Source organism: Mirounga angustirostris, unplaced genomic scaffold (genome assembly GCF_029215605.1).
Source record: "Mirounga angustirostris isolate CCGP_5_RB_7025 unplaced genomic scaffold, mMirAng1.0.hap1 SCAF_9, whole genome shotgun sequence".
Classification (NCBI taxonomy): domain Eukaryota; kingdom Metazoa; phylum Chordata; class Mammalia; order Carnivora; family Phocidae; genus Mirounga; species Mirounga angustirostris.
Genome location: NW_026991717.1, coordinates 73,778,034 through 73,805,201, shown reverse-complemented (window position 1 = coordinate 73,805,201; position 27,168 = coordinate 73,778,034). Strand labels below are relative to the sequence as shown.

General features: G+C 48.1%; 5 protein-coding genes across 8 annotated transcripts; 4 read left to right on the top strand and 1 right to left on the bottom strand.

The window, feature by feature from the left end:
• The first annotated feature begins 319 nt into the window (after window positions 1-319).
• Window positions 320-3,638, top strand: TINF2 (TERF1 interacting nuclear factor 2). Its single transcript, XM_045900597.3, is given in 10 exon segments — window positions 320-1,141; window positions 1,280-1,384; window positions 1,506-1,607; window positions 1,690-1,797; window positions 1,883-1,979; window positions 2,140-2,602; window positions 2,692-2,759; window positions 2,864-2,955; window positions 3,086-3,179; window positions 3,182-3,638. Coding segments are annotated over 10 exon segments (1,443 nt in total). The 5' UTR covers window positions 320-949; the 3' UTR covers window positions 3,304-3,638.
• A 116-nt stretch (window positions 3,639-3,754) lies between these two features.
• Window positions 3,755-10,379, bottom strand: GMPR2 (guanosine monophosphate reductase 2). 3 transcript variants are annotated; one of them, XM_045900598.3, is made up of 10 exons: window positions 10,223-10,379; window positions 9,716-9,835; window positions 9,460-9,579; window positions 7,111-7,194; window positions 6,788-6,961; window positions 5,970-6,051; window positions 5,775-5,881; window positions 5,544-5,586; window positions 4,801-4,960; window positions 3,755-4,592 (listed from the first exon to the last, which is right to left on the bottom strand). In XM_045900598.3, exons 2-10 carry the CDS (start codon window positions 9,800-9,802, stop codon window positions 4,403-4,405), a joined length of 1,047 nt encoding a protein of 348 aa, XP_045756554.1. In that variant the 5' UTR covers window positions 9,803-9,835; window positions 10,223-10,379; the 3' UTR covers window positions 3,755-4,402. The 3 variants fall into 3 exon arrangements, with proteins under 3 accessions (XP_045756554.1, XP_064426946.1, XP_045756555.1); XM_064570876.1 differs by lacking the exon at window positions 4,801-4,960 and having other exon boundaries at window positions 5,775-6,051; XM_045900599.3 differs by lacking the exons at window positions 9,460-9,579; window positions 9,716-9,835; window positions 10,223-10,379 and adding an exon at window positions 8,678-8,864.
• Window positions 10,380-10,685: 306 nt separating this feature from the next.
• NEDD8 (NEDD8 ubiquitin like modifier) lies at window positions 10,686-20,406 on the top strand. Its single transcript, XM_045900604.2, has 4 exons — window positions 10,686-10,826; window positions 19,189-19,236; window positions 19,402-19,484; window positions 20,043-20,406. Exons 1-4 carry the CDS (start codon window positions 10,809-10,811, stop codon window positions 20,137-20,139), a joined length of 246 nt encoding a protein of 81 aa, XP_045756560.1. The 5' UTR covers window positions 10,686-10,808; the 3' UTR covers window positions 20,140-20,406.
• Window positions 20,407-20,555: 149 nt separating this feature from the next.
• On the top strand, window positions 20,556-22,813 carry MDP1 (magnesium dependent phosphatase 1). Of its 2 annotated transcripts, none has more exons than XM_045900600.3 (6): window positions 20,556-21,480; window positions 21,579-21,639; window positions 21,709-21,819; window positions 22,150-22,257; window positions 22,349-22,434; window positions 22,619-22,813. In XM_045900600.3, exons 1-6 carry the CDS (start codon window positions 21,444-21,446, stop codon window positions 22,708-22,710), a joined length of 495 nt encoding a protein of 164 aa, XP_045756556.1. In that variant the 5' UTR covers window positions 20,556-21,443; the 3' UTR covers window positions 22,711-22,813. The 2 variants fall into 2 exon arrangements, with proteins under 2 accessions (XP_045756556.1, XP_045756557.1); XM_045900601.3 differs by having other exon boundaries at window positions 22,349-22,444.
• A 403-nt stretch (window positions 22,814-23,216) lies between these two features.
• CHMP4A (charged multivesicular body protein 4A) lies at window positions 23,217-27,088 on the top strand. Its single transcript, XM_045900603.3, has 6 exons — window positions 23,217-23,372; window positions 24,851-25,000; window positions 25,087-25,264; window positions 25,681-25,795; window positions 26,205-26,340; window positions 26,773-27,088. Exons 1-6 carry the CDS (start codon window positions 23,342-23,344, stop codon window positions 26,829-26,831), a joined length of 669 nt encoding a protein of 222 aa, XP_045756559.1. The 5' UTR covers window positions 23,217-23,341; the 3' UTR covers window positions 26,832-27,088.
• Window positions 27,089-27,168: the final 80 nt, after the last annotated feature.

The following is a 27,168-nucleotide window of genomic DNA, read 5'->3' as shown; positions in this document are numbered from 1 at the left end:
GAGATACCAGGAAGGGTGACAAGGAGACAAGTCAGTCAATCACATCTGGGGGCTGGCTGGAGTAAGCACGCGACAGAAATCCGAAAAGGGAAACTTATTTTTTATTTATTTTAAAACTACAGGATACAAAAAAAAAAAAAGATATCGAACACCGAAAAGCACAAAATATTACCTACAGTCTCATCATTCTGAGAAAACCAAGTTAACCACCTGACGTAGCTTTTCAAACTTTGTATTTATTTTTTAAAGGCGGGCGCCCTCTACTGTTTCTAAAAAGGGACACTTGAATTCTTACTGGAAGCAGGCGTGCCGCCGGGCAAGGTTTTGCAGGGGCCGCTTCGAGGCTAGGATTAAGTAAGGAATCGTACATCAGTGGCGCAGACGATGGGGGAAGGGAAGGGCATGATCCTCGCTTTCCAGGCAAGTAAGTCCAGCCTTAGAGAAGGACGTGACTTTGTAGGCTCCGCGAAGACAGGCGGGGGCCCCGAGAGTCCCGCTCAGCAGTTTCCGTCGCCCCAGGGCTATTGGGCGGAGGGAGCGGGGCGGGAGAGACACCCGATCTGTTGGGGCGTGGCCTTATGACACGACGTCACGTCTCCCTGCCCGGTAGCCCATTGGTTCTCCATTACCGCCCTTTTCCGGGGCAGGGAAACTGGCCGCAGAGCCGGAAGCGGGGTAGCCCTCGGGCTTGAGGGGGCGGCGGTGTGGAAAACAGAGAACCTGGTGCCATTGGAGCTGGCCAGCTTCTCCAGTCAGGCTCCAGCCCGAGTTGAAGACCCCCAGGATTCCGGTGGCCTATGGAAAAGATCGCATCGCGAAGTATCCGGCGCAGACCGAAACAGCGCAGCCACTGAAAGCCGCCGGAAGCTTCGCCCCTAGGAGGAGTCGAGAAGCCTCGCCGTGGAGGAAGGAACCCAGAGGGCCTGCCCCCGGGGCGGAGCCCGCGGCCATGGCCACGCCCCCGGGGGCCGGTCCCGCGGCTCTGCGCTTCGCCGCCGCCGCCAGCTGGCAAGTCGTGCGGGGACGCTGCGTGGAGCATTTTCCGCGAGTATTAGACTTTCTGCGATCATTGCGCGCTGCTGCCCCTGGTTTAGTTCGCTTCCGCCACCACGAACGCCTATGTATGGGCCTAAAGGCCAAGGTATTGGAGCCAGTAGGAGCTGGAAGACGGGAAAGGGGAGGGATGCGAGGGCCGAGGGCCGACTGCTTGGGGTTGGGACTCATTGGAAAAGGGCAGCTTGCCCCAAAGTGGAGATTGCGAGTTTAGTACCCTTTACAGGTAGTGGTGGAGTTGATCCTGCAGGGCCGGCCGTGGGCCCAGGTTCTGAATGCCCTGCATCACCATTTCCCAGAGTCTGGACCTGCAGTGCGGGACCCCAAAGCTGTGAGTAATCCCTGGAACAAGCCCTATACCCCAGTTAATACTGGGTGCCACAAAGTTGATTCTCCTTCCGGCCACTGGGTCCTGGTGACCCTAAATTGTCTGCTTTTCCTGCTCTCAACAGACAAAGCAGGATCTGAGGAAGGTCTCGGAGGCACAGGAGACCTTTTGCCAACAGGTGATGCAACTAGGAGAGGCCCCAGTGGACTTGGCTTCCAGGCTGCAGGTGAGACTGGCTGGCTTGGAAGCTATTATGTGGCTAACATTTCCCTAGTCCTCTTCTCACCTGCCTTTCTACCTCCCTGCAGGAACTTGAACAAGAGTATGGGGAACCCTTTCTGGCTGCCATGGAAAAGTTGTTTTTTGAATACTTGTGTCAGCTAGAAAAAGCCCTGCCTGCACTGCAGACACAGCAGGTTTTGTTGGGACAAAATAAGGGCAGAGTGGGGGATGGCTGTATCAAGGACTGTGGTCTTCATGCCTCTCTCCCTGTGCCCACAGCTTCAGGATGTGCTGAGTTGGATGCAGCCTGGAGTTTCTATCACTTCTTCTTTTGTCTTGAGCCAGTATGGTGTGGACATGGGGTGGCCACTTCCAGGTACGAGGACCATCTGGGAGAACTAGGAACTTGGGGGTGGATTGTTTGGCCTGAGACCTTTTGAGATGGGCTATTGGAAGGGTTACATGGACCTGAGCCATAAGAAACCAGACTGAGTTGTGTTTCTGTCTGTTCTGAGGAGCTGCATTTTCTTTTTCAGAGTGCTCCGTTCCTGATTCAGCGAGCGTGACAGAGCCCACAGAGCAGAATCCTCCTCAGCAACCAAAACTAGCACTTCATGATCCTTTGCCAAATGCTAGGCCTGGCCCACACCTACCTCAGGGACCAGCCTTAAGGAAGCACCCAGAACCTACGGCTGGCCACCACTTCAATCTGGCCCCTCTAGGCCGGCGAAGAATCCAGTCCCGATGGGCATCCACTAAGGGAGGCCATAAGGAGCGCCCCACAGTCATGCTGTTCCCCTTTAGAAATCTGGGTTCACCAACCCAAGTCCTATCTGAGCCTGAGAACAGGGAAGAACATGGGACAGACATGGCAGATCCAGCAGGTGCTGGGGGCACGAGAGCACCTTCCACTGGAAAGTCAAAGAGTCCATCCCAAACCCTGGGGGGAAGGGCTCTGAAGGAGAACCCAGTTGAGGTGTTTGCTTCAGAGCAAGAAGAGTGAGTGGAACAGTTGCTTCTCCCTACTAGCAGCACATTCTTTGCCTGCTTTCCCCTCACCTTATTTTTTTTGCTTGCTCCCAATGCAGGAATTGCCTGGTTTGCCCCATGGACCCCCTGAGACTGTCATTATCCCCTCCTAAAGCCAGGAAGCCATGTAAGTATTCTGAGTCAGACTGGGTCAGACAGCCTCCTCTCACGGGGTCTCTTGAGGGCCTGTTTGCCTAGAAGGGTACTTTGACTCTGGTTTCCTTCCTGCAGTGTGTCCTCCATCTCTGTGCAGCTCTGTCATTACCATAGGCGACTTGGTTTTGGACTCTGATGATGAAGAAAATGGCCAGAAGGAAGGAAGGGTGAGTAGGAAGGAACAGAAAGCTGGGGGAGGGGCTGAGCAGAACAAGACAGAGAAACCCACATGCTCCAGAATATGGAGGGCTCAGGGAATGAGAGGATGATAGCATCTCCCTGCTCCCTTCTCTGCAGGAGTCTCTGGAAAACTATCAGAAGACAAAGTTTGACACCTTGATCCCCACCTTCTATGAATACCTCCCCACTTCTGGCCCCAGTGCCATGTCTGTCCCTCCCGTGACTGTAGAGAGAGGTCTAGACACTTAGGACTGAGATTCCCTCTGCACTCTGCCTGTCTCCTTCCTCAGCTCTACAGTTTAGTGGGAATAAAGCAGAAGCCCGGGCTTGGGTGACCTGACTACCTTGCTAAAATTACCTTGTAATCCTTGTTAATTAAAATTTGGATTTGTTAAAACACTGCCTTGGTGTGAGGAAGGGGAATTAAGGCTTCTGTCAAGTCAGTGTAGGTCATTCCTTAGAACTGGCTTCACCAGGGCCGGAGAAATCCCTTTGCCTTTTTACTTCCCCTGGAAGATGGTGTTCACATGTGCCAAGAAGGATTGATAGCCTGGAAGGGAAATTTCCCTTCGCTTTGCTAAAAATACCTGTGTGTCCTGACAGCACACTGTACTTTGTAAACTCTCATGCCATCGGGTTGCCTGGGGGTGGTGGCACTGGAATGGAGATACTTCATGGAAAAAGTATTTCCTGTCCTTGGCTCTACTGGGTCAGTGCCAACTCTACTGCCACTTACCCTGGAGCAGCACCCAGGTGCCAGCCTTGTGCAGAAAGATCCAGAATCTCTTCAAAGTCCTTGGGATCTCTTTATTGAGATTTTTTTTTTTTTAAGATTTTATATATTTATTTGACAGAGAGACACAGCGAGAGAGGGAACACAAGCAGTGGGAGTGGGAGAGGGAGAAGCAGGCTCCCCGCCGAGCAGGGAGCCCGATGCGGGGCTCGATCCCAGGACCTGGAATCATGACCCGAGCCGAAGGCAGACGCTTAACGACTGAGCCACCCAGGCGCCCCTTTATTGAGATACTTAAAATATGTCAACACTTTTGGGCTTTTTAGGTATTCAAAGATCCTATTTAATGAAGCTCATTAACAAAACATGATTTCAAGAGCCTCACTCTTCCAGACCAAGGCCATTAAATACTTAGGTAGGAATCAACATCTTTTCCTTTTAATAATCTTCAGGATGCTGGATCCCCAGATTCACTTTTGACTGTCTGACTTCATTTTCTCAGCCTGCCTGCCTTTGCTTGCTCCCCAGTGAGCGCCCTGGGCATTTTGTGTGTAGAGTACAGAATTACTGCAGGCGCCCTCAGGAGTGAGGCAACAGGAAATGATTAAGAAATAGCCAGAGTAGCTGGGATGGCTGAGGAGCCCACCTGAGGGACCCTGCGCCTGGGTGCTAGAGCCTTGAGAAGGCATAGCTGCTCAGGTCTAGCTGTCATCACTGAAGATTGGATTCACCTGCTGGGTGACCCGGATGAAGGTGGTTCTCCGGCTCAGTTCCTTCAGTTTAGCTGCTCCCACGTAGGTACATGTGGAGCGGATGCCTCCAAGGATGTCTCGGATGGTATGCTCCACATCCCCTTTAAAGGGCACCTCTGCTGTCTTTCCCTCTGAGGCCCTTTGAGGAGGAAAAACTTTCTTACCTTTTCCTTTTGGGTTCCTTAAGCCCAGTGATGGCTCTCCCCTGCTCTATGGCATTGAGCCCCAAGCTCACCACTGTTCCTCCGAGAACTGTACCATGCACCTCCCAGCAGCCAGGAGTTCTGCTACCACCCTACTTAGTCACGCTTTCCAGGAACCCTCGGCTCCTGGACCTCTGCACATACCTGTACTCAGCCACGCCCCCGGCATACTTCTTCATGGCCATTTCAGAACTCATCCCATAGAAGAGCTTGTACTTCCTGCCATCCCTCTCGATGAGCTCACCACCTGACTCACTGTGCCCAGCCAGCATGCCACCCAGCATCACAAAGTCAGCTCCTGCCCCTGCCAGCATCCACAAGCGGGGGAAAGAAGTGAATTTGGCCCAGGTCCCCACATACCCACCCTGAGAAGCAACTCACGTCAAATTCTCAGTCCTGACAATGAGTCTAACATCTTCCTGGTTTTGTTCCCCTAGCTGACCCACAACCCACACAGGCCTGCTCTGCTCTGGCCTCTACTCAGTGGGCTTGATTTCCCCAAGAATTTAAAAAGAGCATCTGGAGATTCCCTGCCTGCTCTCTCGTTTTTTGCTGCTTTTGCCATCTTCTGGTCATTTCTTTTCATTGTGTGCAGCTAAACAAGACTCACTCCAAGTGTCCCAAGGGCAAAAGTTTCTAACTGTAGTCCCACAGTCCGGGGGATACTACAGGTGGCCGTGGCCTGCCCTTGGGCAGTCCATATCAGAGTCTCAGGATTTCTCTTGCTGGCTTGCCCCAGGTGACAACCACAGCTTCAGGGTCACTAGTTCATATTGTGAAAGAATTTGAATGGCTTTCTCAGCCTTTCCAAGCCTGATCCTTGACCCTGAGAGGTGACTTATCCTCTTCTACAGGACCCTCCCTCCATGCTCTCCCAACATCCTTACCGAAAGCCTTGGCCACATCCCCAGGACAGCTGCAGCCTCCATCCTGCAAAGTAAGGAGCACTATGAAGAGAGAACATGGATTGCCCAAGCACTCTGAGCGATGTCCCCACGGCCCACCTCAAAGCTGACAGGAACCCAGGAGTCCTGATCCACTGCTACCACAGTCTCCACACCCAGCAGAAAACACAGATGTTTGGCAGCCTCATGCCCTACCCTGCCCTTGGGCCTTACTGAGATGATGTGGCCTTTGAGGCCATGAGCAGCATCTGCACACTCCATCACTGCACTGAGCTGTGGGTACCCCACTCCAGTTTTCTTCCGGGTGGTGCACACGGAGCCTGAGAAGAATGTAACGAGAACAGTGAAGTGCTCCACAGGCATTTGCCAGTGGAGAGGTAGCCCATGGCCCCCAGGGAAGCAGCTTACCTGGTCCAATTCCCACTTTGATGATGTCAGCCCCAGAGAGGATCAGCTCTTCCACCATCTCTCCTGTTACCACATTCCCTGCCTGAGGCACAAAATGGCACTTTTAGGGTCGGAAACGAGAGGAGGTTGCATGCTCTCATACACAGCATGCCTGGACCGTGACCTTCCAGTGTTATTACAAAGAAGGGTACCTAGGTTTCCTCTACTGGGCAAGGACTCTACTTCCCAAGCTGAGGTAAGGGGGTTCGTGGCCAGTATCACTGTTGCGCTAGGGTAAAGCTGGGGTCCAGTTGGACCAAGGCCAGAGCTGATTTACAGATTTATCTTCCCGTCCTTGCCAAGAGATCCAAACATCCTGTCATTAAGCTGTTACGTCATAAAATCTCTGGCTTCAGGGAAAGGGGGAGATGTGGTCATGTAAGCTAAATATCCATCTGTATTTACTTCCAATGGACAGTACAGAGAGACCCCTTGATGCTGTAGAGAAAATGAGGCCTTGCCATCACTCCCCTAAGCTTGTAAAAAAAAAATAAAACTCTTTCACGCGACCCCTCTAATATGATTCTAGTGCATGTCCACTTCAGTGGGCAGATGAATATATACCGTAGGTATGTACAAGGCATGTATCAAGGGACAGAGGTAACTGCACTAACCAATCTGAACATTTTAAGCATGGAACCATGGATTATCACCTAGTGACAATATTCAGTGGACTAGGAAAATCAGCAGAGGAGAAATCAACTGACGTCATAAAATGGAGTGTCTGGAAAGAGTGGAAGGAAGAGGAACGTACCAACTACAGGGTACTGGAAACATACCATAATGGTGTGCTTGGGGAAGCGCTTCCGCACATCCTTTACAAACTCAACAAAGTGTTCCGAGTAGCCATTTGCCACATCCAGGCATATATATTTCACCTGGGGAATCGCTTCCAGGATCTGCTCCAGCTGTTCAAAGTCTGAAGAGCCTGTGCCTGAGCTGGCAGCCACATGCTGTGAGAGAGACAGGGCCACTGGCATGTCACAAATGACCCAGTGAGCAGCCAGCGGGGCTGGGAAGGTGAGGGTTGGTTCCCAGGAAGCCAAAAAGAGATACCTGGAAAACTGGGATAAGGAAGGGATCAGGGGAGGACCAGCATTACCTCAAGACACTCAGGATTCTGGCTAGCAAACTCTTTCCACTGCTGGAGGCTGTAGTGTTTATGAACAGCTGTGAAGAGGGAGAACTGGGGAGAAGAAAAAGCCATCAAAAAGAAGAGAACTTTACAAGCGTCTCTTTTGCTAGAAACAGACATTTATAGTATTCTATCTGAGGGAGAAAAGGACTGAACTTTGGAAAACAACTTGAAGAGACCACTGGTTGGGCTGGGATTTTAACGTAACCATTATTCTCCCTACAAATACCAGTAGGGCTTTTTCCCATAAGCCAGTGCTTGTCTAACACTGCAACCAAAGTACAAAGTCATTCGGATTGGATTTCACCAATCAGCACCTACAGGTGACAAAGACAAGCTGTTGGTGCAGTGGGACAAGCAGCAGACAAGAAAGAGCCATGAAGAGGCTGGACAGAGCCAATATCTGCCTGCACTGACTCAGCCCCTCCCCCTACGGTAGCCTAGTACTGAACTAACCTATTTTTGGGTATCTTCTGGTCCATTTACCAGCAATAATTCAGTGAGTCTCAATGCTCACAAAAGGCAAGGTCTTAATGGAGCCAATAAGGTGCTACCCCATTCTTTCTCCATCTCCACTGTAGTAAAGGACAGATTTTTTGGAGACACAGACCAACCTAAAAAGTCCATTTCCTTCCATCTGTTTCAGTCAACCAAGTTCAAGGATACAGCGAACTCATGAGACTTGTATTCTATAGGTCAACAAATTGCAAAACAATATCCCAATACTTTGAGAAAGGCACTCAGAGGCCGGTGTGAATGCTGATGCTTGTGCCTTATTTTTATTTTATTTTTTTTTTTAAAAGACTTTAATCTCTACACCCAACGTGGGGCTTGAACTCACAACCCCGAGACCGAGAGTCCCGTGTTCCACTGACTGAGCCAGCCGGGCGCCACAGTGCTGCTGCTTTGAAAGTGCAGACATGCAAATAGACAAGAGAGCAGTTGACGGAGACAGCCCAAATCTTGCAAGTGACAAGAAATCCAAAGAAGGCCTGTATCAGCCAGCAGTAAGGAGGTGCTATTGCTATACTCACTCATCAACACTACCTAGCTAAAGCTGGTATTGAGTTCTACTTCCTCAGCAACACTCTGCCATCAGTGTGCTAATACACAAAAATCATTCCATGAGGTCAGTAGACCTTGGAGATATACTGGTATAGTGTGATGTGATAAGCACATCCAATTACATACCAAGCTAGAGATCTAGAAAAAGATGCTTGTATTCAACTTTATTATTACTGTGAAACTTGGCTCTGTCTCTAAAATCTGATCTCTTTAGCACTCATCAGCATTACTGAAAAACCAGTCTCAACATAAAGCATTAAGACAGTCCCCACAAGGGCCACTATTCTAGCATGTTTGTTAATGCTAAAGTCAGATTCACTATTCCTTAACTCTACTGGGCAGAGCAGGTGGACAGTGGGCAACAAGAAGATTCCTAAGCAGTTAGTGAATGGCAACAGCAATAAAGTACTAAAACTGTTTAACTATCAACCTTAGAGAAGTTGACAACAGACATTCCACAAAGACTTACAGCAATTGAAAGAAGAGAAAGGGAGATGAAGTCTTTAAGGCTAACAGAGCCACAAGCAGCAGCAGAATCCATCAACCAGGGCTACATGGATTAACCAGAAGAATGCATATGTTCTTTGAGTGCCCAGAGTAACTACCTTCTCAGCTACAAGTATAGAGGCAGGGTAATATTACTGACAGGAGCAGCATGTTCTGTTTTCAAAGTGAACAATAACCTGTGCATAAGAAAAACACATTCCATTTTGGGCACATCCCAGAAACTCCCAGAAACCTAGGACTTAAAGAAGAGGAAGGTCAAAAAAATAAAAATAAAAAAAGGGTAGCAGACATGAAAGAAAATTAGTAAGCTGCTTCTCTTCCTAGGTAGGAATTTTTGAATGCTCCAACTATATTTAGTTTCTAGACTAAAACAGTGGATATTTAGTGTCCTGAACAATGGTGTAACTGGAGGGATGAATGTGATTTGGAGGGGATGACCTGGGAGGTGGGAAAAGTTGGCACGGTATGTAAACTGCTGGACAGGAGAAAAGGGAAAGTTACGTTTATGTATCAGAAACATGGGGTAAAATTTAGTTTTGAATCTTACTAATTCAGATGTGCCTTTGAACTTACCAGATAAAGGGCATTAGTATTGGAGAAAATGGATAAAATGGTAAATTGGAACATCCTGACTGTTAACTTGCCAGGCAGCTGACCTGGGGTGGGGGTGGTGATGCAAATTACCTCTGCAGTCAGCCCACATAACTGGTCACCAGTGAGGAACCTGCATAAGGGAAATCCTACCTTACAGATAACCTTGGCCATCTCAAAGGTGCCCACAGTATCCATATTGGCAGCAATGATGGGGATCCCAGTGTACATCTGCTTTGAGTTCCGAAATGAAAAGGATCTTGTGAGCTCCACCTGAGATACGAACAGGAAAAAGCATTTCATTCATCAAATAAATGAGTACTGAATGAGGACAAGAACCAGAAATCCCTCAGTCCTGCCCCACCAGGAGCTTGGGGTCAAGAAAGTAGAAATAGGAAAGTAGGCTCACCTCACTTCGAGATTTAAGGGTACTGCGTTTGGGCCTCAACAAGACATCCTTGAAGTCCAGTTTGATGTCACTGTCGATATGAGGCATGGCGGGGACCTTCGGGTAGCAACAAACCGAAAGCTGGAAGGTAGAAAAAGTCAGGTGGCGGGATCTGAACCGATCTCCCCGTAGGCCTTAATGCCCTGTTACAGGAAAGGCATGGCTCATCTCTGGCCTTGCTTAAATTATGGAAGGTCGGGCATTGGCTGAGGCATGGTCACTGAAGACTGTCCTCCGATCCGTCCTATGGTTGCAATGACCCGTAGTATCTCCATCCCAGGTACTATCTGATGGGGAGAAGAACTGGACTGGAGTCATGAATGACCCCCAAAATGTGTATTCCTTAACCTCACTACTCTTCCTTCTCCCACCCTTGCAAAGAGCAATTTGGGGTAAGTAAGGCTGATTTGGGGGTGAGGAGGAATGGGGGAGATTCCCACAACTAGTTTCCAGAATAGCGGTACTCACTTCCTGTCGCCGTGGCCCAGGTGGCAGTTGACTACCGTCACCCTTGCTTAGCAACTAGCCTCGTGCAGCCCCGCTGAGCCTTGTGGGCCACACCAACAGGTTCCGCCAATTGCGGGCGAAAAAGGATAAACGGAAAATCCCAGTTTCGGCAGCGGCCGTGCGAGGCCTTCTGGGTAACAGAGTTCACACACCGAGGTTGCAGTTGGATCCGAGGGGCGGAAGACTACGACTCCCAGGGTGGAATGCGCGGAGCTGTCCCCTGGCATGATGGGAGAAGTAGTTCGTTCCGACCCTGCTTTCCAAGCCCCGGCTCGCTAGGGACTCTAAGAATCGCGGAGGCGTCATCTCCGCTGTAACTAAACCGCCGCCTTCTTTTTATTTACGACGCCACCAAAACGAAACGCGGGAGCATTCCTGAGCCTTTCGGGAACCCCGTGGAAAGAAGGTGGGGGGAGGGAGGGGTGGAGCCAGGCAGTGACCCGGAAGCAGAAGTGACTCCCACAAGCGGATTGCTGGGGAGCGGCAGCGGCGACCACAGCGGTAGAAGCAGCAGATTATCTGCGTGCAGCTCCAAACTGGGAAGAAGATGCTAATTAAAGTGAAGGTGGGAGCACCTCCAGCTTTGCCAAGACGCTGTGGTACTGGGCTGGCCGCTGTGCCTTGCGGGAGAAGCAGGGAAGGAAAACCACGCCTTTCCCGAGCCAGGAGGGTGCTGACAGCCTCAGGGCTCCGCGCGAGGGGTGATGGGAAGTAGGGGGGCCCAAGGCGGCTTTGAGGGCTGGGGACTGGCCCCGCCAGACGACCCCGGGGCCTCTGCGGGTCCTGCTTTCTCGCCAGGACTGTGCCATGACCCAGAAGGAGGCCGCCTTTGTCCGGGGTCTCGCTGTACTCGAACCCCCGCAGTCATAGAGAACGCCAAGCAGCAGTTTGGCTCTCTTTCTCGGAATCTTGGAATAAGCTGTAATCTCCATTCTGCATTGCCCTCCTTACCTGCTTCTCCCAGCCCCTAATGCAGCTGCTTCCAAGCACAACACAAAAACGTTAGCTTGGGGAACCTGGGGCCTCTCAGGAGCTAGACTGTAAGCCTTTGCTGGTTGTCGCCAGGGTGCGGTATCTCAGCCAGCCTTCAGGAACCAGAGCTGGGAGTGTGTTCAGTCAGCACCTGCCTTTCTGAGCCGGGCCTCCTGGACTAGCCTCACTTCCTTGGCTGAGGCAGGTTAGTTATCCGTGCCCTGGTTCTTGGTACTAGCAGCGTTTCCTTCATCTCCAAGTCTCCCGCGGTTCCTCACCGATTCCCAACCCTCATTAGTCCTATCTGCTATTGCTTCTTTCGTACCTTCGGACAGAGAGACAGAAACTAAAAATTGACGCAGTGCAACGCTAGTTTGGCCTTTTTGCTGCTGAGTAAGTTTGTTATTTCATCAGCTCTTTAGTGTGTTTACCGTGGTTAACAGCCATTCTTAACCTCTTCAGTCTTTCCAGACCACTTCCTAGCTGAGGATTGAGGCCAAAGAGCATGTTAAAAATCATGGTTTTTCAAACTTTGAGTAGTGACTAAAAGAGTCACTAATTGTAAAAATCAATTGAATGGGTCGCAAGCAATATTAAAAGAAAGAAAATAGCAATATCAGGGTATTGTTTCACGAAATTTTTGTTTTCATTTTATATGTATTAAACACATGTATGTGTTATTAGTACATATGTATTTCTTAGTGTGGGTCACTGTCAAAGTCTGAGAAACACTAGAATGCTTTTGGATATGGATTCTCACATCCTCTTAGTCAAAGAGGAGGTTTTTACTCTGAGTTCAGGGTTTTGTAATCTTTTTTTTTAAAAAAAAGATTTTATCTATTTGAGAGAGCATGAGCACAGCAGGGGAAGGAGCAGAGGGAGAAGCAGGCTCCTCGCTGAGCAGAGAGAGAGACTTGGGCCTCCATCCCAGGACCCTGAGATCATGACCTGAGCTGAACGCAGACGCTTAACCGACTGAGCTATCCAGGTGCTGGGTTTTGTAAACTTTAAAAAAAAAATCTCAACCTACACTAACAAATTTTACCTCATGTCGCATACAAACAAAAACTTACCATGTGTGATATGCTCTGATATTTCCAGTTCTGTTCTAAGTCGATTTCATAACCCACTGATGGGTTGAGACCTACAGTTTAAAAAAACTGTGTTGTGGTTGGACTTCTCAGTTTGAAAGCACTTAAGAATCACCTGGGGATCTTGTAATGCTGATTCTAATTCGGTGGGTCTGGGATGAGACCTGAGATTCTGTATTTCTAACCTGCTCCCAGGTGATGCTGATGCTGCTTGTCTGGGGACTACGCTGACTAGCAAGGTTCTAGATTTTGTCTCTTTGAATCCATTTTCGTTTGGTATTTCTCTAAAATTGTCAGTCTCCTTTCCTGAAACACTTTCCTTTGTGCCTCCGCAAACAGGTTTCTGTGTCCTTCATCTTTCTCTCTTTTGTAGGCTGCATTGTTTTATGATGTTAAGTACGTATGAAAACAATTAGCTCTTCCATTACTATACGAATGATAGGTTTTATTAGCAGGGTTTCTTTGTGAATTCTTCAACTGTCATCTTCATGTAGCTGACTTTTTCCATATCTCTTTCTGCAGTCCTTTACAACAAAAACTCTCCTGATTTAAATCTTCTCTTCATGCCTCATCTCTGTCTTTCTAAAATTAAATACATCATCTTCTGCCTTAGGCCATCTTCCCAGTATTCATCTCGTATACTGATCCCATCAATCTACCAGGTATCTGGAACTCAGTTCTTTAGAGTCATTGTTCACTTTTGAACCTAATTTTTCCTTTGATAACCTCTTTTTTACTTGATTTTCTTTCCATTCCCATTACCCTTATTCTGGTCTAGGGTCTCATTAATTGATATCTTTATTTCTCTGTAATACCTCCAACCAGGTTTTCCTACCATGTACCCCCCTAACTTTTAAAGTCTAAGCTTGAGACACGGCATACAAAAAATCATAGTGTACATGTCCTCTTTAAATTTGTCATCATAGTATGCCCTGACCCCACATCCGGCATCAAGATCTAGAACATTTTCACCCCTACCCTGTTACAATTCCATAGGTTAGTTTTGCTTGTTTTTTGGATTTCATATAAAAGGAATTATAGAATATATAATTCTGTGTCTGGGTTCCTTCACTCAGCATTGTGTTTAGCTGTCGTATCTGTGTAGTTCCTTCTTATTACTGTGTAGTATTAACGCTGGATGACTATATCACAATTTGTTTATCCATTCTCCTGTTGATGGATGTTTGGGTTGTTTCCAGTTTCTGGCTATTAGGAAGAAGGTTTCTATGAACAACATTGTTATACAAATCTTTTTTTTTTTTTAGATTTTTATTTATTTGAGAGAATGAGCAGGGGGAGTGGCAGAGGGAGAGAGAGAAGCAGGCTCCCCGCTGATGCGGGAGCCCAATGCGGGCTTGATCCCAGGACCCTGGCATCATGATCTGAGCTGAAGGCAGATGCTTAACCGACTGAGCCACCCAGGAGCCCTGCACAAGTCTTTTTGTAGACATATGTTCTCATTTCCCCTCTATAAATACCTATTAATGGAATTACTGGGTCATGTGGTAAATATATGTAAGTTTAAAACTGCCAAACAGTTCTCCAAGGGGTTTTACCGTTTTACATTCCCACTTGCAATGAATAAGCATTTCAGCTGCTCTGTACCCTAGCTAACTTTTAGTCATGTCCATCATTTCTATTATAGCTTTTATATTTATTTATATATTATTTATATATATATATACACTTATATATTATTTATAGTGGGTGTGAAATGTTAATTTCATTCATGTTTAAATTGATGTGATTTTCACCCACCATAGCACTTTGTCATCATATCTTGTGTTTGGATAGTAATATTCAATATGGCATTTCCGTTTATATTGGTTTGTTCTATTAATTTTTTTTTTGAAGATTTTATTTACTTATTAGACAGCAAGGGAGAGAGAAACAGCATGAGAAGGGAGAGGGTCAGAGGGAGAAGCAGGCTCCCCGCTGAGCCAGGAGCCTGATGTGGGACTCGATCCCAGGACTCCGGGATCATGACCTGAGCCGAAGGCAGTTGCTTAACCAACTGAGCCACCCAGGCGCCCCTGTTCTATTAATTTTATGTCTCATTGTTTCTTGGTTGTAAATCTTCACTTGAAAAAGATGGTTTGCAAGGGCTGCATCACTTATTTCTTTTATATCCCCTCCAGTGCCTAAAGCAGTATGTTGGGCTTAGGTTCATCATTGACTTGCTAAACAACATCGAATGTATTCCCGGTCACAGTGACCAGATTTGGAGGAAGAAATGCAATATCAAGAGTATCTTTTTAAAATTGTTCACGTTGTTACTTTGAATTTTAATTATGGACAATTTCAAACATATTCAGCAGGAGAGAGAAGGATATAATGCACCTCAGCTTCAAAACCTATCATCTCAGGGGCGCCTGGGTGGCTCAGTCATTAAGTGTCTGCCTTCAGCTCAGGTCATGATCCCAGGGTCCTGGGATCAAGCCCTGCATAGGGTTCCCTGCTCAGCGGGGAACCTGCTTCTCCCTCTCCCACTCCCCCTGCTTGTGTTCCTGCTCTCGCTATCTCTCTGTCAAATAAATAAATAAAATCTTTTAAAAAGACAAAACAAAAACCTATCATCTCATGGCCAATCTTAATTATACTCACCAACTCTCCTTACCTGATGTCATAAGAAGCAAATCCCAGATAGCATAGCATGTGTTATTTGTATGTATTTCAGTATTTATCTGTAAAAAAGGACTCTTCTTTTTTTCTTTTTTTTGCTCCATCCCAGGACCCTGGATCATGACCTGAGCCTAAGGCAGACGCTTAATGACTGAGCCACCCAGGCGCCCCCAGTCTTAGAGTTTTATTTTATTTATTTATTTTTTTACTTATTTGAGAGAATGAGAGAGAGCACATGAGAGGGGGGAGGGTCAGAGGGAGAAGCAGACTCCCTGCCGAGCAGGGAGCCCGATGCGGGACTCGATCCCGGGACTCCAGGATCATGACCTGAGCTGAAGGCAGTCACTTAACCAACTGAGCCACCCAGGTGCCCAGTCTTAGAGTTTTAAATTTTACAAACTATATATATATATAATTATTATTATTATTTTTTTAAGATTTTATTTATTTATTTGAGAGAGAGAGAATGAGAGAGAGCAAGTACATGAGAGGGGGGAGGGTCAGAGGGAGAAGCGGACTCCCTGCCGAGCAGGGAGCCTGATGCGGGACTCGATCCAGGGACTCCAGGATCATGACCTGAGCCGAAGGCAGTCGCTTAACCAACTGAGCCACCCAGGCGCCCCCTAAACCATTTCTTTTTTTTTTTTTTTTTTTAAAGATTTTATTTATTTATTTATTTGAGAGAGAGAATGAGACAGAGAGAGAGAGCACGAGATGGGGGAGGGTCAGAGGGAGAAGCAGGTTCCCCACCGAGCAGGGATATTATTATTTTTTAATGTCATTAGGCCCAAGCATCTTACCCTTGGGAGAGCAGTTCTCTTAGGGTCCTTTTTTTTTTTTTTTTTTTTTAAGATTTTATTTATTTACTTGAGAGAGAGAGCATGAGCAGGAGGAGGGGGAGAGGGAGAAGAAGAAGCAGACTCCTGCTGAGCAGGGAGCCCAGCAGAAGTGGAGCTCCATTCCAGGACCCTGGGACCACAACCTGAGCCAAAGGCAGACACTTAACCGAGCCACCCAGGTGCTCCTCTTAGGGTCCTTTTTACTCTTTAAAAAAAAATTTTTTTTTTTTAAAGATTTTATTTATTTTTTGACAGAGAGACAGCGAGAGAGGGAACACAAGCAGGGGGAGTGGGAGAGGGAGAAGCAGGCTTCCCGCTGAGCAAGGAGCCCGATGTGGGGCTCGATCCCAGGACCCCGGGATCATGACCTGAGCCGAAGGCAGACGCTCAACGACTGAGCCACCCAGGTGCCCCTACTCTTTAAAATTTTTTTAAGTCAGAATGAATATTTATTTATTATTATTTGTGTGATGGAGTATATTTTTACTAGAAATTTTATTAGTGCAGATAAAGGGATAGTTACCCTTGATAAACCCTCCTCTTAGTTCTACTCTCCTCAAAGATAATTACTGTTATAGGAGGTATGTGTGCTTTTAATCCTTTCTTCTGTGTGTGTGTGTGTGTGTGTATAGCTACTAGCAGAAAATGATAATCATACATTCTTTAGATCTTTCCATGTTAGTGTATAAATCATTGCATAATAAATATATCATTCTGTGGATGTAACCATAGTTTAATAGTTTTCTTACTAATAGGTATTAGGCTGTTCCTGGTGTTTTACAGTAAAACTGTTCTGTTCAGTAATCACGTTCCTCTTGGAATATGTGCTCAAGTTTCAAGTTTTTCCTTCAAGTTGGTTAGTCTAGAAATAGATTATCTGCTTGAAGAATCTTTGCATTTAAAATATTAAGATCGGGGTGCATGGGTGGCTCAGTCATTAAGCGTCTGCCTTCGGCTTAGGTCATGATCCCAGGGTCCTGGGATCGAGCCCCGTGTTGGGCTCCCTGCTCTCTGGGAAGCCTGCTTCTCCCTCTCCCACTCTGCCTGCTCGTCTTTCCTCTCTCGCTGTCTCTCTCTGTCAAATAAATAAAATCTTTAAAATAAATTTAAAAAAATAAAGTATTAAGATCAATAAAGTGAAGTAATTTATGGATGACACAGAATTGCAAACTTTTCATTTTGTCAGGAAAAAAAAACCCCACTATATATTGTTTCTATCATTTCATAAAAGGACATTTAAAAAAATTTTTATTAATTTTTTTTAAGGTTTTATTTGTTTTAGAGAGCAGGGAGGGGCAGAGAGAGAGAGACTCTCAAGCAGACTCTGCTGATGCAGAGCCTAACTCAGGCCTCGACCTCACGACCCTGAGATCATGACCTGAGCCAAAATCAAGAGTCGGAAGTTTAACCGACTGAGCCACCCAGGCACTCCTGAATATATTTAGTTTTAAGAAAATCTCACTGTTGTCATTATTTTTCCCATTTTACCATAAATTTTCACACAGACCAGCTTGGATTGGGCCAATGAATCTTGAGAATCACTGTTGTAATTTATTCTTTTGCACCCAAACAGATAAATCTAAAGGAGTTACTCTTGCATTTAAAAAAAAAAAAAATTTTTTTTTTAAAGATTTTATTTATTTATTTGACAGAGACACGGCGAGAAAAGGAACCCAAGCAAGGGGAATGAGAGAGGGAGAAGCAGGCTTCCCGCTGAGCAGGGAGCCCGATGCAGGGCTCGATCCCAGGACCCTGGGATCATGACCTGAGCTGAAGGCAGCTGCTTAACAACTGAGCCATCCAGGTGCCCCTTAAAAAATATTCTTAGTACTGAACTGATTCTCAGGTTGAGAAATTAGGTCCTAAGTACTGTCATCATGCTGGTCTATGTGAATACCATAAGTAGAAACTGTTATTTTGTGAACCTATCACAGGAGCATACATCGGGTCCCAATGCCAGACCATTGAGACTGAGGCAGTACTGAGTACAGTTTTGGGGGTTTTTGTTGTTGTTGTTGTTTTAAAAAAAGGCTCAGGCTCTGGGGTCAGAGAGTCTGTTTGGGTCCACACACTCCTTTTGACTTCATAGGCATGCTTTTTAACCTATCCAGGCCCCATTTTCCTCTTTTATAAAATGGTGATAGTAATAGTATATATCTCATGAATACTTACAAGGATTCAATGTATTGATGCTTAGTGGAGTTTCTGACTGTTGGAAAGTGTTCGTTAAATGTGGGCTATAATCATGACATAATCATTGGTGTATTTAGCCCTTTCACAAATATTCATTGCTTATATGTCAAACTGTGCTTTGTGCTTAGATTAGGAAGATGAATTTCTGTTTTTTAGGAAGTTGGGAGTGTAAATTAGAGAGTTTGACACTTAAGCAACTAGCAGTAGGTATTAAAGTGCACTAGGGACCAGTCATCAATTTTAAAGAGTCCTTGAACATTTGGGAAAGAGTGAGAGAGGGTATGGCAACAAGGAAAACAGGAGAAACAAAGAAATGCTCTTAAATCAGATTGTCCTTGGTGTGTTTGTGGTCTGGATTACTGTAGAATGGTGCAGATAGAGTTTTAAGAGCAAGGATGAATGGGAGATTAGATTAGATGAAGCACAACATTTATAAATGTATAATTAGTGTAATTATTGTATGTATTAGCAGCAGCCCGTAGGCTGTGGAAGAAGTCAAGAAGACTAGAGCTGCCCTTTAGTAGAAGTCTGGAGAAAGAGGAGAATAGAATGTTAATTTTAGTGTTACTTAAGAAGCTGGGGGTGCCTGGGTGGCTCAGTCAGTTACGCGTCTGACTTCGGCTCAAGTCATGATCTCACGGTCCTGGGATCGAGCCCTGCATTGGGCTCCCCACTCAGTGGGGAGTCTGCTTGTCCCTCTGCCCTTCCCCCTGCTTGTGAACTCTCTCTCAAATAAATAAAATCTTAAAAAAAAAAAAAAAATGCTGGTCAGAGGTGGTCTTTAGTGTCCTTGAGAACTCTTTGAATTATATGAATGTCAGTTTCTAGCTTTGATACAGGAAACAAGGGCATCCTGATTCAAAGGCATGCTTTCCTTAGGACATCTCTTATTGCTGTCTCATCCAAAGGAATGCCAGTATTCTCATGGATTCTAATGGGGTGGGGGTGGGAAGATGGGGGGTAAAATGACCTGTAGGATTAGGAGGGTCAAATGGTTCATAGCATCTTGCCCTATCAGAGCTTTCTACAGCCTAAAAGTGTTTGATAAATACAGGTTTGGGTCAAAGCCTTCTGATTCTTCAAAACAGCTTTGCTGAGAATGAGCTTCTCTTGGAAGTTGTAGATCCTCAGGGACCAGGACAGGGTGTTTTATCTAGAAGACAAATTGTATATTAGGCTGCAGGACTCATGAAACCCTTGCCTGTTTCAGACCCTGACCGGAAAGGAGATTGAGATTGACATTGAACCCACAGACAAGGTAATGTATGGCCGGTACTTCATGCCTGTCTCCCTACATGCACATTCATTTAGAAATGCTGATGAACTTAGTCCTTTTCGCTCTCATGCTGTCTGCATAGCTCTTGTTCTTTCCACTTCCATGGTTTTGCCCCTTAGCAGTCCCTGACTACTTGTACCCTTAAAGGTGGAGCGAATCAAGGAGCGTGTGGAGGAGAAAGAGGGCATCCCCCCACAGCAGCAGCGGCTCATCTACAGTGGAAAACAGATGTGAGTTTGACATGGATATGAGGTGTGGCAATCTTACGTGACGTTGAGGGAGCAAATACTGGAGGAGGAGCCTCAGATCCTTTGGTGATTTGGTGAAGCCTGTGAATTCCTTCTCAGAATAAGATTTTTGCAGACATAAAATACATAGATTAACAGGAGCAACTATATTGAGATACAGTTCTCAAAATACTAAAAACAAATTTGTGATAATAATATATATGGTTTATTAATACGTTAAGATCTAATGATGGGTTTAATTTACCATAATTTTGACATATTTTCAAATACTTGCAAACAGTTGTAATATGATATGAAAATATCCAATTTCTGTTAACAGGTTACCCATGTTGCTAATACCACTGTGGGTTTTTTGCTTGTTTTCAAAATTAAAAGAAATAACACATTTCAGTTAAGGGTCAGTAAAAATAAAGATGTAATTTTTTTTTCATCTGAGTTCATAGACCAAGAAGAAGACTCAAGAAACCCAGTGTAAGAATCCTGTTCTAGATGGTATTTCTAAGGCCTTTTTTTTTTTTTTTTTGCCTTCTTTTCCTGCAGGAATGATGAGAAGACAGCAGCTGATTACAAGATCCTAGGTGGTTCAGTCCTCCACCTCGTGTTGGCTCTGAGAGGAGGAGGTGGTCTTAGGCAGTGATGGACCCTCCCTCCATTTTACCTCCTTACCCTGTCGCTCGTAATGAGGCATCATATATCCTCTCACTCTGTGGGACACCAGAGCCACTGCCCCTTCTCCTGGATGCCCAGTCTTGTTTGGTGGGAGACCGTGAGGACGCCAGGACTCAGGGTTCCTGGCCCAAAGGGCCCTTGCTGCCTGTTGGGTTTTAGTTTGCAGTCCTGTGTGCTTCCCTCTCTTATGGCCACGTCCCTAGTTGTCAATAAAATATTTCCTGACCTCCTGGAATCTTTCTTGTATTGCACAAGTGTGACAAGTTGAAATGGACCCAGTACACACTCATTTACACCTCTGAAGAAGTAGGGCAATGGCAGGGAATGTGCCCTTGGGGTGGGGGATTATCAGACTCTAGGAAAGTCTACTCAAGGTGGTGTGGAGCCAGTTCTTACCAGCCCAGGAGATCTAATTATTGGCATCTCTTCCCAACCCCATAAGTGATTTCATGCTGGTAGCTTGAAATTGGCCTCAAGTGGCAAATCAGTCCCTCTCCCCAAACTGGTTGTTACGCATTTACCAGTATACTACTGATGGGGGTGGTAGAAACCAGGACAGTGAATTCTCTCCCATTGTAGCCTCCTGGACATTTGGGCCTGGTTCCAGAAAGGCCTCAAGGGCTTTACGGACACTACATTGTGGCTAAAATGCTGTTCGGGGCTTTGGGTTCTTTTTTTTTTTTTTAAAGATTTTATTTATTTATTTGACAGAGAGAGAGCGAGAGCAGGAACACAAGCAGCGGGAGTGGGAGGGAGAGCAGGCTTCCCGCCGAGGCGGGAGCCCGATGTGGGACTCGATCCCAGGACCCTGGGATCACGACCTGAGCGGAAGGCAGACGCTCAACGACTGAGCCACCCAGGAGCCCATGGGGCTTTGGGTTCTATACTGAACAGAAGACAGGCCGATTTGGAGAAAGGTTGAGGAGTGACAAGCTATGGATCACTTAGGTCTCGATACTGGTAAGAGAAAATGAGAGCGGTGCCAGGCGAAAGGGCTCCCTTCCCTGGCTTCTCTAGTTTAGCCGACCCCGGCCGGGCTGGGTGGAGTGGAGGAGTAAGGGAAGAAGGTGTCTTGGAGAGGCTGGAGCTCTGTGGTCCCCCCGGCGGTGGCGTTGGCACTTTACTGCGGTCCTTGCCCCGCTCCACCATCAGAAGGCGCTCTTGCGCGGTCTCCAGGCAGACGGCCGCAGCCCCGCGCGGCGACGCTCTAGTCGCCGTTTCTCAGGCAGGCGGGGCGGCTTGCAGCCGCGAAGAAAGCCTCGCCCGCCCGCCATGGCGCGGCTCCCGAAGCTGGCGGTCTTCGATCTGGGTGAGGGGACGGGCCTGGGGAGCTTCGCAGGGCGCTCTCCTTTCCCAAACCGCAGCGGCAGCTTCCGAGGCCTGAGCCCTCCCTCCGTCCTCCCGCAGATTACACGCTCTGGCCGTTCTGGGTGGACACGCACGTAGACCCCCCGTTCCACAGGAGCAGGTGAGGCGGCGCTGGGGAGGCCGGCGCCGGGCGGGGCGGGCCGCAGCTGAGCGCGCTCTCGCCCCGCAGCGATGGGGCCGTCCGGGACCGGCGGGGCCGGGCCGTCCGACTGTACCCAGAGGTGCCCGACGTCCTGCAGCGGTTGCGGGACCTTGACGTGCCCATGGCGGCCGCTTCACGGTGAGGAGAGCGACTGGAAAACGCTGCCGGTCTCACGCTGAGAGACGCAGGCAGGAGACGTCTCGCGTAACTCCGGGGCTACAGACACTTCGGCGGGGCAGATTTGCATGTATTTGCATATCGTTGTCATTGGACCCTCTCCTGTGCCTTTAATTTATTAAACATTGGCTCAGCCGCCGCCTGTGTCAGACGGGAAGCATAGGGAGTTGAATGAGGACCGAGGATGCCTCCCTATCCTGGAAAAATAGCAAGTTGATTTCCCCCCTGGTTAAATATAACTTGGCTTGCAGCTCTGGCCCTCCGGATCCCAGCTATGACACCTTCTTGCAGGACAGGGGAGATCGAAGGGGCCAACCAGCTTCTGGAGCTCTTTGACCTTGACAGATACTTTGCTCATCGGGAAATCTATCCAGGCAGCAAGGTCGCCCACTTTGAGAGGTAGGTGGAGATAAGGGTAGAAGTGGGGAGACCAGAGAGGCTGAAGGAGCTAAAAAGCCAGCGGGGCCGCTCCCTGCCCCTCCTTGCACAGGTTGCAGCGGAAGACTGGAGTTGTTTTCTCCCAGATGATCTTCTTTGATGACGAGAAGCGGAATATCGTAGACGTCAGCAAACTGGGTACTGAGTGGTAAGATTAGCCCTTTGGGGAATGAGGAGAAAGGGTTCGGATGAGGGGTTAGGTAGGTATGTACGGGATGGATAATTTGCATGACAATATTTGGGTGACACCCAAAAAAGGTGAGAGGAACAACAGGCCTGATGAAATGTGGCTTTTTTTTTTTTTTTTTTTTTTCCTTTCTAGGAGTTACCTGCATTCATGTCCAGAATGGAATGAGTCTTCAAACCCTAACTGAAGGACTAGAGACATTTGCAAAGGCCCAAGCTGGGCCCTGAGGTCCAGTCTTGTGGATGAGCCTCATTTGAGGCATAAAAGGAAATCCGGAAGGCATTCTCAGATGTATTTGTAAATTATTAAAGCATGTTTGTGTGTGACCGAGGAAGTCCTCCGGCTATGTTTCTATTCGTCTAGCGTTGTAGCCGGCCTCGGCTATCCGGAGGTGCCAGGAGCAGAGCGCGCGGCATTAGTCTTCATCAGGCTGGGCCGTAGAAACTTGTGGCACACCCGACTGTGACCCCCACCCCTTGTGCTCGCCCCATCCGCACTCCGTTCCCTGAGCTCTGCCAAGGGCCCGAAGAACTCTTCCACTGGCCCCAAGCAGTGGGACGCGCGACCCTGCACACTCCCTTCCAGGAAAACAAATACTGTGTTTTGGGGTGGGGGTGCGGCGGCCTTTTTATAGCCCAAAGTGAAGCGGCCGCTTTAAGTGGAGCGAGTGGGTTGGGGGCTGGTGGCTCGGGTCACGTGGTAGAAGTGGCCTCGTCGGCTCCAGTTGATGATGTCGCGGCGGTGCCCCAAGGAGGGATTGGCCCAGGCGGGTCTCGGAGCGCCGAGGCCGCACCCTCCCAGAGCAAGGCGGAAGTTGCCCGACGCCGTGGGGCGGAGGCGGGAGAGGCGAGGGTGGCGATGAGTGGGCTCGGCAGACTCTTCGGGAGGGGTGAGCCGGGGCGAGGCTGGCCGCGGGGGTGCGGGGAAGGCCGTGGACGCGGGCTGTCCCGAGAACCCCATGCGCGGCCTAGCGAGGCCTCCTCACGTGCCAGGAGGCCCCGCCTTGTTAGGGAGCCTGGCTCCGGCTGCCTCCCCTCCCCCGCCCCAGAGAGAAGAGCTGGGGGCCGGCCCGGGACGGGAGCGGAGGGTCCCCACTGTTCAGGCGGGGAGGAGGGGTTGAGTTTCTGCCCGTCCTCATCTAGTCCTTTCCAAAACACTGGTGCTTCCTTTATGCTGGCCAAGAGGGCAGCTGAGGTGATGAAGAAAGATTGCCTACTTAAAGCGCCTATCTGGTGGGGCAAGACGAGCCCAAACTGACATATACAGTGTCGTGTAGCAACTCCATGATGGAGATGGACCTACCACCCAGGGAAGCACAGAAGCAGCGCGGGGGGGGTTGTGAGCCAGAAGGCTGGAGGTATGCCGGGTGGAGAATTGAGGTTGTCCAGGAAGATGTAACTGTGTGCAAAACAGGCAGGAAAGAGTATGGTGTGTGTAGGGGAACGGACTGTGTGTGTGTGTGTGTGTGTGGACGTAACAAAGGCCAGATCAAGAAGGGCCTCGTATGTCTTATTCAAGTTTTGGGTTTTATCCTGTAGGCAATAGAGAGTGTGGAAGGATTTTAAGCAGGCAAGGGCCATCGTTTTTTTAGGAGTGCAGACGATGAAGGGGAAAATTGAGATCAGATTTTTTTTTTCTCTAGCCCCTGTACTTCATTCAGTTTGATCCTGTGGAGTCAGGACCTTGAGCATCTGCTAGGACAGCAAGTGCAACAGTGATTATAAAAAGTGACCAAACTCCGGTGGGGATGTGATAGTGGGGCGGCTGTGCATGTGTGGGGGCAGGGGGTGTATGGGAACTCTGTACCTGACACTCAAGTTTGCTGTGAACCTAAAACTGCTCCGAAAAACAAAGTCTATTATTTTTTTAAAAAGGCCTGGAAATGATTTGAAAGGCAGCTTGGAATAGCAAACGAATACTGGATTTGAAAGTCATACTGCCACATTTCGATTACTCCTCTATTCTTACTAGTTGTGATTTTATTTATTTATTTATTTGACAGACTGAGACACAGCGAGAGAGGGAACACAAGCGGGGGGAGTGGGAGAGGGAGAAGCAGGCTTCCCGCAGAGCAGGGAGCCCGATGCGGGACTCAATCCCAGGACCCTGGGATCATGACCTGAGCCGAAGGCAGACACCCAACGACTGAGCCACCCAGGTGCCCCTAGTTGTGATTTTAAACAAAAACAATTTAACATCTTTGTGCCCTTTTCTGTATTTGTAAAGTGAAGATAGTACATTCACTGTAGAGAGTCCTTTTGGGATTAACAATAATGCAGTCAAGTGCCTAGCACATACTATGCACTTAGTAACTGGTGGCTGGTATTTTTCCTCCACACAATATGGGCCTGCTTGATTGGACTCCAGGGAAGAAGGAGAAGGGGCCAACCCCTGAAGAGGCAATACAGAAACTGAAGGAGACAGAGAAGATACTGATCAAGAAACAGGAGTTTCTGGAGCAGAAGATTCAACAGGAGCTACAAATGGCCAAGAAGCATGGGATCAAGAATAAGAGAGGTAATGGGGGAGAGGTGCCAGTAGGGTGGGCCCAGGTAGGAAGCAAGGGCTTCTGGCTCTGATGTTCAAGGTGTGTGCTGGGTCAGCCGCCCTACAGGCTTTGCGGAGGAAGAAAAGATTGGAACAACAGCTGGCACAAACTGATGGGACATTATCCACCCTGGAGTTTCAGCGTGAGGCCATCGAGAATGCCACCACCAATGCAGAAGTGCTTCGTACCATGGAGCTTGCTGCCCAAGGCATGAAGAAGGCCTACCAGGACATGTGGGTACAGGGGGAGGGAAGCAGGGGGCCCAGGCGCTGGGGAAAGTAGCTTGGTATTGTACTTTGAATGTTAAAACCTCTCAGAATGTGAATTTACATTATAGACATGCCTATGACAGCCAGACCTCTGTCGGTCTCCTTGCTTCCTGTAAGATCTCTTTGCTGGCTAAAGCATTATAAGGAAGAAAGATGATTTAAGACCCTTCAGAGAGGGAAGTGCAGCCTATCCTCCCCGGTGTGGCTTCTTACCAATCCTCAGGCTCCCTTGCCTCTGTACAATTTCCCAGGGACCTCTTCTACCTGATAGCTGTGGATTTATCAGCCTGAGGCCACAGACAGGAGGGTCTTCACTCAGGCAAGACAGGAGAGTCAGGAGGGTTGTTGCCTGATTTCTTGGCTGTATATCTTGTTCTCAGGGACATTGACAAGGTGGATGAACTGATGGCTGACATTACAGAACAACAGGAGGTGGCCCAGCAGATCTCGGATGCCATATCTCGGCCTGTGGGCTTTGGAGACGTTGTGGATGAGGTGATTGGGACTGAGGGGTCAGGGAATATGGGAGAAAGCAGGAGACCAGCCAGAAGGAATGCCCAAGAGGATCATGGGGCAAGTTTGGGGGAGGAGAGGGACTCCAAAAGTGGTATGTTTTTGGGAGTAGAAGTTCCCTTTCTTCATTTTTTTTTTTTTAAGATTATATTTATTTATTTGAGAGAGAGAGCATGAGATCACAGGAGGGGAAGGGCAGAGAGAGAGGGCAGAGTCCTAAGCAGACTCTGATGAGCTTGGAGCCCAACATGGGGCTCGATCTCACAACCTTGAGATCAGAGCCCTGAGATCACAACCTGAGCTGAAATCAAGAGTCTCACGCTTAACCAGCTGTGCCACCCAGGCGCCCCTCATTTCTTCATCTTAAACAGTTTTATTGTTCCATATCCAGGATGAACTGTTGGAAGAGCTAGAGGAGCTGGAGCAGGAGGAATTGGCCCGGGACTTGTTAACTGTGGGTGACAAGGAGGAAGAACCCCCCATTGAACTGCCCACTGTACCCTCTACACATCTGCCTGCAGGACCAGGTACTCAGGGCTATTCTGTTGTCTTAAGGACTTGAGGAGGTGGGATAGATATGGGGAAAGATTATTCCTCTTACATCCTGCTTCAAAGGAACCAGGCAGAGAGGGCTGCTGCTACCGTTGCACAGGTTGTTGACTGCATAAGGGCACCTGGCTGAACAGGAATGAAGACTAAAGTCCAGCTTGTGCCTCATTCAGCAAGCTGGGTACCCTGGGGTAGGGCTGCAAGTTCTGGGAGAGAGAAGCACATTTTCTTCATTTGTACAAGGGTGCCCTGGGAGTTAGCAGCAGCCCAGCGAGCAGAAGGACCACACCTTTAGGTTCTTTGCTGGGGAAAGAAAATTCAGCAGACTTCCAGTGTTCTAGCAGGGGATTGTTGGAAGTTGCTACCGCCCTAACGTTTCTTTCTTTCTCTGGGTATCCTTGTCCCTGAAGCTCCTGAAGCAGATGAAGATGAAGAAGCACTAAAGCAGTTGGCTGAGTTGGTATCCTGATAAGTCTGGGCTTGTTCTCCCAGTGCTGCCTTCATTGGTCTCTTTTCCTTAAGTGCCAAGTGCTAAGCTAAAGGAACATAGCCTTTTGGGGAGGTCCTGCTGAGGGTGATAGTGTGACCCTGTCTGAAAAGGGGTTGTCGCCCTCCCCTCCCTGGCTCAACTCTGAAAAAGGACCTTGGTGCGAGAGGAGCCCCTGGGCTCCCTTCTCTGATAGCAGTTACAGTGCCCTTGTTCCCAATAAAATCGGGCAGATGGAACCATAGTGCTTATACTGCCTCGTCTACACCTGAAACTCTTCCCTGGCCTTTGGAGCTTTGTTTCAAGCATTGAATCACAA